The sequence below is a fragment of the Quercus lobata genome, chromosome 10, assembly GCF_001633185.2.
Source record: "Quercus lobata isolate SW786 chromosome 10, ValleyOak3.0 Primary Assembly, whole genome shotgun sequence".
NCBI classification, from domain to species: domain Eukaryota; kingdom Viridiplantae; phylum Streptophyta; class Magnoliopsida; order Fagales; family Fagaceae; genus Quercus; species Quercus lobata.
The window spans coordinates 19,590,248-19,603,587 of NC_044913.1; the positions used below are offsets into that span (position 1 = coordinate 19,590,248).

At 33.0% G+C, this 13,340-nt stretch overlaps 1 protein-coding gene across 2 annotated transcripts; it reads right to left on the minus strand.

The window, feature by feature from the left end:
• Nucleotides 1–5,594: 5,594 nt before the first annotated feature.
• On the minus strand, nucleotides 5,595–9,104 carry LOC115965398 (exocyst complex component EXO70E2). 2 transcript variants are annotated; one of them, XM_031084609.1, is made up of 2 exons: nucleotides 8,746–9,104; nucleotides 5,595–8,127 (listed from the first exon to the last, which is right to left on the minus strand). In XM_031084609.1, exon 2 carries the CDS (start codon nucleotides 7,788–7,790, stop codon nucleotides 5,862–5,864), a length of 1,929 nt encoding a protein of 642 aa, XP_030940469.1. In that variant the 5' UTR covers nucleotides 7,791–8,127; nucleotides 8,746–9,104; the 3' UTR covers nucleotides 5,595–5,861. The 2 variants fall into 2 exon arrangements, with proteins under 2 accessions (XP_030940469.1, XP_030940468.1); XM_031084608.1 differs by having other exon boundaries at nucleotides 5,595–8,162.
• Nucleotides 9,105–13,340: the final 4,236 nt, after the last annotated feature.

The window sequence follows — 13,340 nt, forward strand, 5'->3', positions numbered from 1 at the left end:
AAAAGTGTCAATGTGGCTTCCCTAATTGGAGAAATTCTCATCCAAGTATGAAAAGTTTTCTAATCTTGTTGTTTGTATCCTCTTATCATAATTATGGCTTCCAAAAATCAAGCTTGTTCATTTAATAGTAATTAGTACATGATGTTGACTTGACAAATGATGAATGGTAGACCAAATTGTTATATAATTGGTTGATGTGGTAATGCCGGTTATGTGTAGAAATATTTGAAAAACTATGTCGATGAGACTCATGAGGGACTGATGTAGGGTAGTACAAACGTGTTCAAACTTCATATGTAGCAAAGTATGTAATAGGACAAACGTTACAACAGTATGCATAGTTGAATAGTACATAAATAATTAATAGGACATAACTTGTCTCAACCGTAGCATTTGTTGGCGTATGTGGTTTGTCGAATGTGTTTGATATGACTAGACTTGATGCAACAGTAACGGATTGATGAAGTGTAGTGCAAAAATTTTCATAATTATTCACGTGAAGATTAAGTGAATGTGTTTGATCTGACTAGACTTGGTGAAACAATGATGGGCTGGTGAAGTGCAATGGAAAATTTTGCATAATTATTCACATGAAGATTATTCAAGTGAATGTGTTTGATACGACTAGACTTGGTGTAACAGTAGTTTTATTATATATATGATAATCTAGTAATTAAACCTTTCCCAAGCATTTAATTAAGGAATTCATCCATTCTGTGGGAGCTAATTGCTTCTACGGAAATTGATTACTTTCCAAAGTGGGTGATAAATAAGGCATTTGCATTTGTTCACGTCCATCCATTCAGCTTGTGAGCCATGCCCACTATTTGTCACCAGAATCAAGAATCTCAATTTTCCTTCTCGTCTTTGGGTTCAGACTTAGCTAGCCATCTCGTTCTTATAGTTGCAAGCCCAATGGCTAGATGCGCCTTTTACATATTGGGCCATAGCAATAACAGTTCATGCATCTTGTGCACAAGTCCATGAGCCAACAGATTGGGCTAAACTTAAGGCCTGTGTGGTAGAATATCTTAAACACATATTTTCAGTTTTTAAACAACATTACACGATTTTACACGCTTTTCCACCCACACATATTTTTAAAAAAATGCAAATAACATTACTCAATCTACCTATCTACTCTACCAAACGGTCTAGAGAACCCATGAGAAAACCCCCCCTCTTTAGCTTTTCAATCTCTCAGGCTTCTAAATTTTTAAAGAAATCAAAATGTCATTTCAGCATTAGTGATTGGTCATGAATTTGTCACTGTATATCCCATGTGGTCATTTACCATTTGGACTAACACTCCTCAATGAGTTTAGGGATACACTCAATTTCACATCCAACTAATTTGTCAAGTTGAGATTAGCGCATAATAAGTTTAGTGTCAATGATGTGAAAGTAATGTAGCTCCCCTCATAAGTTTATAACTAAGCAAGGTATGAAATTGAGTGTAAAATTGGATGTATCTATAGCATTCTTGAGTGCTAATACAAGCTGCTACCTACAGCATTATCTTGACATTTGTTTAACCTTTCTCTGCTCCTCAAAAACAACTTCAATGTGATGTGTGAAATTGAGACCGAATCAATCCATTGAGTACGCTCATAATGGATTCAATCTAGTTCATAATAGAGAGTTGCCTTTCTTGATTTCGAACAAATGATTGCTCCATAACTTTTCATAACTATCTATTTCAAAATCTATAAATATCTATTGTATAACCAATAGGTGAGTCTGCGTGTGGGTGTGGGTGTATAAATGTGAGTTATAGATGAAAAACGGTCTTAATCTCTCTTTACCAACTCTTCGTAGGTTCGTAAGTGGTGGATTTGTATGTCTTGCTTTTAGAGTGTGCCACAAAAGTGCTTTAAAAGCTTTAAAGCTCTTTAAGCAGTAAGAGAGAGAGAGCTTTAAAGTGTCCGAGAATTAGTTTTCAGTTATAACTCTTTTTAAGCAAAAATTTAGAGCTATAAATACAATGGCTTGGCTTACCTCCAATGTTCCTGTACACGAAAAGAGAGATTGGCATGTCACATGTCCTAAAATGGCCACATATCGGCTAGTTTCTAATCCAATGCACAAAAATACTAGACCAAAACTTAAATTAAAAAACAATTCACTATTCGTGCTTTATAAACCTAAAACTTTAAAGCACTATTTTATGCAATTTGCCAAACACAAAATTAAAGAGTTTTTTGGATAAAGCTTTATTATCAAAGCTTTAAAACTCTACATCCTATCCAAATGTACACTAAAAAATAAATTTGCAGCTTGTTGAGGTCTAAAAAAAGGGTTATAATGAAATAAGCCCAAAATAGAAGAACAAGTCAAGCCCAAAAGGAAAAATTCATGCTAAGCCCAAAGTAATAGATATGGAAGACTCATGGGGGAATAAAAGAAAGGCCCAGAGGATCCCGAAGCCCAGAAAAGAAAGAAGCTTCCAAAAAAAAGAGACCACGGCAAAGTATAAAGAAGCAAGGATCCTCAGGAACCATCAATAAACACGGATCCCTTCAGGCACAAAGAAAAAGGAAGACTGGGACAGATCGATAGAAAGAAGACAGAAGAAGAAAACAAGAAATAAAAACAAACACGCGAGCGACCTCTCATGGCACAGACAGAAAAGGGCTTCGGGGAACCAGGACAGGGAAGAAGAATGATAACAAATGACTTTCAAAAATGGCAGAACAGGATTCCGCCCAAATAGGAAAGAAAGGAAAAAGAGGAAGACGCCAGAAATGGGGATGCCGAGAAGGGCATACCTCAGCACGTCCCAAAGAAGATAGCCAACCAGAAGCTTTCAAAAGAATCAGAACTGAGAGAAGGAAAGAATGAGAAAAAACGGAAAAAAAAGACTTACTGAGACGATGGGGACAGGACATGCTCTGTTTACAAAAGAGCAAAACAAGGGAACCAACGGTTCCCCGGGAAGCCCAAAAAACTCCATTATAAAAGGAGGGGATGGGCTGTGAAGAAGGCGGCGAGAAAAAAAGAAAGAAATACAAGAAAGAAGAGATTTTCTAGGAAAAACTATCAGAAAAATCTATGCAGAAAGAAAAATACTAAGGGAAAAACAAATATTGCTTCCCGATATCCTGTAAAGGCCACTATTGCACATACTCGGATTCAACGAGAATCAAACTTTGCAAGTTTTGAAGGCTGAAATAGCCATTCAAGGCTACAATTTTTGAGCTTGATTGGACCTTGTATCACGTCCTAGTGAGCTTTCTGTAATCAAACAGATAATGTATTAATGAAACACTGCTTCATAATTCCCAGGATCCCCACAGCACTTTTTTTGGCACTCTTTGATATCCTTGTTTGTCATTTTTCTTTATATTGTCAGGAGTATTTTCTGCATTCACTTGATTCTTAAACAACTCGTTAGCTGCGGTGAGTCAAGGCCCGGTCCACCAAATCCTTCCATTTTTCATTCAGGTCCGGGATCCTTGGGCCTGAGTGTCACGAAAAAGGCACTCTCACACAGCTTTTAGGAGAAGACTCAATAATTTACCTTTTTTGTTTCATAAATCCAGAATTATAAAGTACTATTCATTGTACTTGGTCACACTCACAAGTCACAACCTTTCCTCTCAAAAAAAAAAGTCACAACCTTTATATTACAAAAGCTCTACTTTCTAGAATATTGTTAAACGAACACAAAGTAATAATCAAGGAAACAAAACGTGACTAGTCATTAGAGGCAAATTAACAAAGTAATACATATCATATGATATGATTATGGGGTGACCTAGTCATTAAGGCAGCCATTAGTGTGGTCATGACCCATGACACATCTTCTGGAAACAAAACGTGATCATATTTTCAACGTGACCTCCCAAAAAAAACAGCTTTTTATTTAGCATAATGACAAACGTGTATTTAATTTTCCCTGGACTAGGTCTTGATTCTTTAAGTCTTCCTTTGTACACATCAGGGGAAAATATAAGTCCTCACAGTCAGGTCCCTTTTGGCTTGCTCAACTAAAAATTTCTACGTATGCATGTACTGATTATCTTCTGAGAAAATATAAGACCACACTCTTTTGTGCCATAACTTTGTCACAATTTTGATTCGATTGATTGTAAGTGATAAAAAAGGTAATGTGTTAATATAAAAGTAACAAACAATCTGTACAGTCTGCTACATAAAATAATGGTAGAAAAGAGTATAGGATAAGTTTATGGTTACAAAATATAGTAACTCTTATGTTGTTGATGAATGTGTGAAGTCTGTCCCTGTTCATCATTGGAATTGTATAAGTCTTATTTAGTTGATGAACGTGTCCTCTGTCTCTGTTCATCATTGGAAATGTATAGGTATGGCCCTCAAAGCCACCTGCTTTCTCTAGCATTAAATGCCTATTTATTCTTCTAAGCTAAACTCAACTAACTTGTGCATGAATCAAACCCCAGACCAATTCATCACAGAGGATGTGATTGCTGGCGGGTCACGGGTTTTATTTTCTGCAAACTGGTAAGCTAGAGTCAATGCTGCCTGACCCCCAACAAGATAGATGCCTTGCAAGTTGTCTCAACATCGTACAATGACTGTTTGGTAGATATCAAGTTGATGTAGTTGTGAACCTTCAAAAACATGGGCGGCTCCACTTGAAGCCTAGGGGGTTCATTTGAACCCCCTGAATTGGCCCAAAAAAAAAAAACTATTATATATCATTTTAAATTTTTTTATTTGACCCATGAAAATAAAAATTTGAACACTCTGAGCTCAAATTTTTTTAAAACTTAACTGAAACAAATTTGAATATGATACTCTTAATAATATTTGGGTCTTTTTAAACACACACACACACATAAACCCAATAACAAACTAATTTAATCAAAATCTGGAAAAAATAAAATAAAAAGTCCAACAACAAAAGTAGAAATTTGTCAATCTCAAAGTTAAAAAAAAAAAAAAAAATGTTAGATCTTAAAAAATTTGAAATAAATCAATCAAATAAAAGATTAATGGATGAATAATTGATTGGCTATGTATATTGAAAGAGATGTAGACCATAAGATTGATAATAAAAATATTGTGCAATGATTTTAAAATATGAAACCTTATGTATTTGGGTTTTTGTGTGTGTGTGTGTGTGTGTGTTTTTTTTTTTTTTTTTTTTTTTTTTTGTGTGTGTGTCATGTCAATATATTCAAGTTCTTTTTTGTTTTAAATTTTTTATAATTTATATTTCTTATTGACTCCCTTAGAAAATAATCCTAGAGCTGCCACTGTTTAAAAAGTACTGTTTTTTTGTTTTATATTTTCTGGGCGAGGTAAATAATATAGAGATCTCATATGTGTTTTTACACAGATTCTTATTCTTGAAAATCCATAGAAATTATATTAGTATAATGGTTAAATGATCCTTAATAGCTTAATTTTTGGAAGGAGCCGTAATTTATTTTAGGATTAGAATAGGTTGTGTTCAGTTCTAATCTATTTTCATTCTACCTCCTATTAAAAAATTGAAAATCTCACACCTTTTGTGATTAAATTCACCAATTTATTTATTTTTTCGTTGAGAAACAAACACACACACGAGAGAGAGAGAGAGAGAGAGAGAGGGGTTTTAACACAAAGTCTACAAATGAAGGACAAAACTTGTTAATATAGATTTTCCATATTCATGCCTATAACCCCAACTGAAAAACAAGACCATTTTACAAGAATATTCATGCGGGCCTATAATCCCAGTTGAAAAACAAGACCATTTTACAAGAATGACAGCACGAGAACTTTTAACTTGACACATTTGATATAATACAAACACAGATACATCATGTATTCATGACATGACTAGGATGAAGAAACATGAAAAGAAAATGCAAAAATTCAATACAATGAAGACTTCACTTTTTGCAAGAACTTTGCAATATTCTTGGTGAGCCATTAAAGAGATCCAAGATATAGTTCTGCAGATCATCCGGAGAATGCCTGATGTACTTCTCACTGATACTGGAAGACTTTCTCCCCATAAAACTCCTATACGCATGGATTACTTTCTGCGAAGCTGAAATTTGTAAATCTTCCCGGAGCTCAGGATCTGGGATAGACCACCCTGTCTGGTTCTTGTATACCTCCTCAAAGGCAATAGTGAAGCCTTTAATTGCCTTTGAAGCTGAACATAACCCTGGACTATCACCATCCTTAAGAAAAGAAAGGACTGAATTCCAAGTGGCCCTCTCATAGCTCATTGCTTGCTGCTTGTACTTAACAATATGCTCTTTGATCCATTCATCACCAAAGAAAAGCCTGAGTTCACCGGACTTAACCTTTCGGACCATGTAATGGAAGTTGTTCATTAAAAAAATATGCTGCAAAACACCATCCTTGTAAAGCTTGGATTTGCTATCGAGGTTGGATTCTAGAGTAGCTGTGATTGACCGAAAGTGGCATGCCATTTGACAATGTGTGATAGAAGAAACGCCGTGTCCATTCTCTGGCCCAACAACTGGATTTGGATCAGCTGCTTCTTGGTCCTTGAGAAGCACATTGAGGGTGTTGCAGTACATGGTAAGGGTCTTGATGTAATTCATGACATACTTAGTGAGGGGGTGTATCCCACCGCCTAAAAAAGGCCTTGTTGATGCATTAGCTGCAATAGCATTTCCAAGTTTCAAAAATGTTGCCCTCCCAGAATCACCCAAGCTCCTTAGAAGCTCATGGAACTCGAGCCTAACAGCAGTACCAGCCTCTTCCGAGAATAAAGCATCTATATCCAGAAGATTGTCTGCCACAACTTCATACATGTCAAGTATGCGAAACAACTTCTCTGGTTCATGTGTTCCCATAGCTATGGCCTCGCCAAAATTCAAAAGGTGCGCCAACGAACCCTTTGATATCTCAACAAAGCATAATGGATTAACAAATCCATAGTCTCCCAAAATCTGGTCACAGAGCTGTTTCTCACTTGCAAGATACCGGATGATGATATTCATAGCGCGAACCCATTTTTGGATCTCGTAGTTCAAGCTACTCCACTCCATTTTTAGCACATCCTCGATGCTAAATTTTTCAACTTTTAGAATGACCAAGTACTCCTCTAATGCATCTCTCCGGACGCTAACGAAAGCCTGGCAGAACTCCTGATCATAATTCACACCAAACATAACATTTGCAATGGACTTGAGATGAGGAATTACTTGTGGATGAACCAAATCAAAAATATATTCGTCAGATTCTTTTCCACTACTATTTCTTTGCAGCGCTTCTTCAGATGTTATGTCCTCAACTGAAACAAAGGATTCGTCATAAAAAACATCCAATACACAAGATCGAAAAGACATGTTTTTAGGCTGAAAGTATTGCTTGTGCTTAACTAGAATGTGTATTATCTCTTTCTCAAGCCTTGACATTGCCATCTGCAGATTGCTGTCAGCTCGGTTAAGAAGTTCCTTCTGTTTCCCATTTCCATTCACAGACAAGCTTCGTAAACCTCCAATCAATGCTTGAATTTCATCAATAGCTTTCAAAAACTCAGCCGCTTCCAAGGGATCAAACTCATCAGAGTCCCATAATAATGATTGATTCGACTCCCAACCCCTGATCTTCTCCTCAGCATATTTGAGCTGCTCCTCAACCTCTCTGAATCCTGTACCCCTACTTTCAGTAGTGAGTACAGTCATGGCAGACAAGTGGCTGTCAAGCTGTGAGAGGATTTTCCTCAAATCATCATCAAGGTTTTTATTTGCCCCTAGTGCCTTGACTATGTGCCGAGCTGCAGCAATCACATGTATATCCCCTTCACGGGGAGAAAGTACAGAGCTAAAATCTGCCATGACAACAAAAATGAAGTAACCAAAGAACCAGAGTACCTAACCAAAGCTTCAAACAATCCCCAAACCAGAAGCTACCCTTTTAATCTGAAAGGACTTGAATAACTTGGTATGATAGCAAGTGCCTTCCACCAAAAGTAACAAGTCACAAGTTCAAGTCCAGGAATCAGCCTCTCCAAACAAAAAATTGGGGATAAGACTGCTTATCAATTACCTCTCTTAGACCCTGCAAAAATAGGAGCTTTGTGCACTAGATACAACCTTTTTTTCGTACACGCACTAGAAAAGGCGTGCATGTCTTCAATTGGATAAGCTTAAGCCTCCACTCAAGTTTGCAAATCTGATAAGAACAGATCAAGGTCCAGTTAACTCAGCCTATACAAAGCCAAAAGAGAAGGAATACATCAGATTCAGAACATTTCACTTCCAAAAACTCACAACCAAGTTGTGATGTTTTATAAAAAGGAATTGGAAGATAAGAGGCTCTATAAAGGAAGCAGTATATTGATTCTGTACAACTAGACTACTGCCTTAAACAACGCCCAAAATTGAAGTCAATTGATAGATACAAAAAACATGGACGAGTACATGTTGCAATACATGATCAAGGCTGTAGTATAGCTGTAACTTTCCTGGAGCCACAAAGCTCAACAATGGCTTTCAAGAAACCTCTTAAGAACATAATCAGAGACTTGAAATCTACTAAAACTTGCAGTTTACTTCTGCTTTTTCTTTTTCTTAAACCATCTCATGCTCTTTGCCATAATCGAATCAAAGCCTTAAAATTTAGCATGATCAAACAAAAATGACCTCTAGACTAAAGGACCCAGACACAGATTTAATCAAACAAACAAATAGAGAAATTATAACTCAATTAAAAAAGTTTGACCTCCCTGGTGAAGAATAATCACAAACCTTATAATATAAATTCACAGAGAACAACAAGTGAAAATCAAACCTTGGAGTTGAATTCTGAACAAGAGCAGCTGTAGACTATGTAATACAGAACAAAACCAACTAGTTCTGGATTGAAACAAAACAAAAAGTAGTGATTAACGCGTTTCCTTTGAGCAAAAAAATGTTGTCTTTTGCCTGAGAAAATGAAAGAAAGTGAGAGAAAATCTGGGTTAGGAAGCAAAATAGAGGGTGAAATGGACAAATGGGGAATCAAAAAGGTTGAAAAACTATGAGAGAAATGAAACTGAAACTTCGTGGGGTTGGAATTTAGGAAGTCTTCGTCGATGTGGGGTAAGCCTTTTTTCTGTTCAACTTGTATCAATAACTTTATCGTAAACAATATTGTGTACATCTAAAGGCGTGGTTTTGACTCTTGACTCTTAGCACTTAACGAACAAGAAACCTTGACATTGCTTGCGGGCCGTAAATTATGTAGGTTGACCTATCAAAGTCCATTCCAACCAAGACATTCATTCATGCGTATTGTAGCTTTTGCACGTATTATTATATTTCCTTAAAAATACAAACTAAGCTTTCCCTCCCATTACTGAGACTTTGGCCGTTAAAAACTATAGATTTGGTTGCAGAATAAAACAAACTAAAAACTGTTAAAAGAGTCTTGTCTTTTATTCGACTTAGATCATTGCTTAATTTACTTACCTTCTTTCTTTCTTTTTTTTCTTCTTTTTTCTTTATATATTCATTTTTCAAAACACCTGATATCATATTATCAATTTTACATTACATTTCATTAAAATATTATTTCTTTTCTTTACTCATAACAATTACCATACATTCCCTTCCTTCGTTCTTAGGATACACAAATAAAGAATAAAAAACTAAATTCAAAATTAACAGTGCTAGTGTAAATTTATACGGTTACTATAACAACAGTGTATATTACACAACTTTGTATGGACTAATGTTGGTGAATTTTGAACTTGATTAGCTAAAATGCAATACTTTTTCTATTATATAAGCACTTACACGAGTGCTATGAGTGTAACACTTAACTTAGTAAGGTATTGTTTTATGTGTAAATCATGAAATATCTATCAAAATAATTGGTGAATAACTTAAATGATGATATGTGTTGTTAGATATACATGTGTGAGTGAAGTCTCACATCAAATAATAATGAGAAAAGTGAGTGTTTAATATCACATAGTTAGGTCCAAACTAATTGGTTTAAGTTTTTGGGTTAAGTAATGTTAGTTGGTGGTAGATTCTATTTAGCTTAATTGGTAAAGTCTTCTATTATTGAATAAGAGATCTAAAGTTCACTTACACTAAAATCGATTGGTGTTTTAGCCCGATGATAAATAGCAATCATCATGAATTTGATTAATAATTTGAAAATCCCACCGATAAATTATATATTCTATATATTCTTAACACACATGCCAAATTTTGTGTCAATTGGATTTTATTTACTATTTAGTCCATACATAACTTTAAACCATAAAAAATTAAAAACTTAAAGTTTAAATATTTGATTGATGACATTGTTATTAATCTCTGATTGTCTTGAAATTATACAAGAATGGAGAATAAAGAATATGATGTAATCCAATGACGGATTTGTCAAGATTTGCATCCATTAGATAAAATTAAGTAGTGTAATATTGTTTAAAATTTTAAACTAATTTGAATGTAAACATTTTCCTGGAAAGAAAGTAGTTTTGAATAGAGCCATACAGCTTGGTATTTTACTTTTATACCGAGTATACCAACCCGAAATTGTGTACGATTCTCCGGTTTAATGGTTTGACTGTCATTTCAAAACGGTTTTGATAACTACAGGCATGTATAATTCCTAACTCATTGTAATTTCCACACTTGTTCTAACTTGAAATGAATGAAAATGTCACTGTCTTTTGATGATAGGGGTGTAATTTTCCAATGCATGATATGTAATGCACTTGATGATAATTGACCAGCCTGATGAGACCAAGATTTGATTATTCTTGTGGGTCAATAAAAAAAAATATTAAAAAAAAAATTATTATTGTGGTTGAATAATTTAGGAATGTTCCATGAGATGAATCAATTTTAATTTTCAAAAATGATTGTTTGAATTCTTCAAATATAACCTCTTTTATCTTACGAGGAGTAACATGTTTCTCATGAATTTCAGATTTATTTTTTTATTTTTTTATTTTTTATAATTAGGGTTTGTTTGAAATTTGCTTATTTTACTGAAATTGAAAATTTTTTGCTGAATATACTGTAGATAAAAGTAAAAGTTAACTGAAATAATATAGTAAAACCTATGAATGTACCAAAAAGTGCAATGCGGTCCATAAATAATAGCAAAAATAAGGTAAATTGTAAAATAACCTGACTTTTTAATTTTTGCCAAACACACACTTAAAGTCTGTTTGAGATCCGCTTATTTTGTTGAAATTGAAAACTTTTTGCTGGAAGTACTATAGATAAAAATAAAAGTTAGCATAAATAGTACAGTGAGACTCATAAATAATATCAAAAAGTATAGTGGGGTCCATAAATAGTAACAAAAATAAGCTAAATAATAAAATAAGCTGGCAAAATTAATCATGCCAAGCATACACTTAATTCCTATATGGCATAGATGACACGTGTGATTTGAATAATGATATAGATTGACAATTAATTTCCCATTAAAAAAAATAGATTGACAATTAATTCCTAGAAGGCTGATATCATCTTCCCGTGTAAGTTTCTATTTCTTCGAATGTAAATAGGAGTCAAAGTGGTGCAGCTTTCTTAGTTTGTAATTATAAGAAAAATCCAGGACATTTTCAAGGTTTTTTTATAAAAAAAAAAAAAAAAAATGCTCATGAAAGATGATGTAATCTTAAATTTCATTTGAATAAAGTTTTTTTTTTTTTTTTTTTAATTCTGTTTTCTTGATTTAATTCCAAATTGTAAAACCCTTAATTTTAGGGGTAAGGTTTTATTGGTTGATTAATCATTTTGAGACCCAATTGACCTAGCATTTTTGGGTCGTGGTTTTCATAATCACTCACCCTTTATGGTTTATAAGAGTACTAACTTGTAACCCCATACATATGCATGAATACATTTAAAGATATACAATAAGATGCATAATATAATTTCTATATATATAATTTAAATACTATTGATAGTCATTTTTATATTTTGTTAACTCTTTGAAAAATTTTGTAAGGATATTATTAGGTATAAAATATAAATTGTCTTTTTTTTTTTTTATAATTATTGTGAAGCTTTTTTTTTTTTAATACAATTCATTTATTCTAGACTCTTTGGTTTTTATACTTAATAACTCACTTGGATGAATGTTTATGATATGGTCTTGCATTTGATTCTAAATTAAGAAATTAAACTCTTTAAGAATAAATTATTTAGGACACATGGTGCAAAATTGGAACTCTAATTTGGAATTTTAATTTGAATTTCTCGAAGCTTCACCTATTATTATATACTAACTTGTAACTCCATATATATGCATGAATACACTTAAAAATATACAATAAGATGCATAATATAATTCGTATATATACAATTTAAATACTATTAATTGTCATTTTTATATTTTGTTAACTCTTTAAAAATTTTTGTAAGGATATTATTAGGTATAAAATGTTAATTGTCCATTTAAAAAAAAAAATTTATTGTGAAGCACTTTTTTTTTTACGATTCATTTATTCTAGACTCTTTGATTTTTGTATTTAATAACTCACTTGGATGAATATTTATGATGTGATCCAACATTTGATTCTAAAATTAAGAAATAAAACTCTTTAAGAATAAATAATTTAGGACACATGGTGCAAAATTGAAACTCTAATTTAAAATTCTACTTTAAGTTTATCTCGACTTCACCTATTATTATTATTATAATATATATATAGATACATAGACTAACTTATAACCCCATGCATATGCATAGATACACTTAAAGATATACAATAAAATGCATAATATAATTCATATATATATAATTTAAATACTATTGATAGTCATTTTTATATTTTGTTAACTCTTTCAAAAAATTTGTAAGGATATTATTAGGTATAAAATGTAAATTATCCATTTAAAAAAAAAAAAATTTATTGGGAAGCACTTTTTTTTTTTATGATTTATTAATTTTAGACTTTTTGGGTTTTGTACTTAATAACTCATTTGGATGAATATTTATGATAGGGTTCCACTTTTGATTCTAAAATTAAGAAATAAAACTCTTTAAGAATAAATAATTTAGGACACATGATGCAAAATTGGAACTCTAATTTAAAATTCTAATTTGAGTTTCTTTCAGTTTTACCTATTATTATATATATAAATATAGATTTGTTAGGGAGTAGAATGGAATTTAAATTCTTGAGTTAACATTATGACATTAGCAACCATTATATATGAGTCAGATCATATTATACTCCATTTTTTTTCCTAAAAAAACAAAAGGATAATTACACTTTACCCACTTGTGATTTGCTTCTAATTTGACTTACTTACCTGTGGTTTCATTTTTTACACTTTACCCACTTGTGATTCCCTCCGTTACTACTCTGTTACCCACCTCCAGTGCAGACGTTACTCTAACACATAAACTCATAAAAAACAGAACCT

Bases quoted from the DNA above. Each gene is read 5' to 3' on its own strand.
- LOC115965398 (XM_031084609.1), bottom strand. From the start codon at position 7,790: ATGGCAGATTTTAGCTCTGTACTTTCTCCCCGTGAAGGGGATATACAT.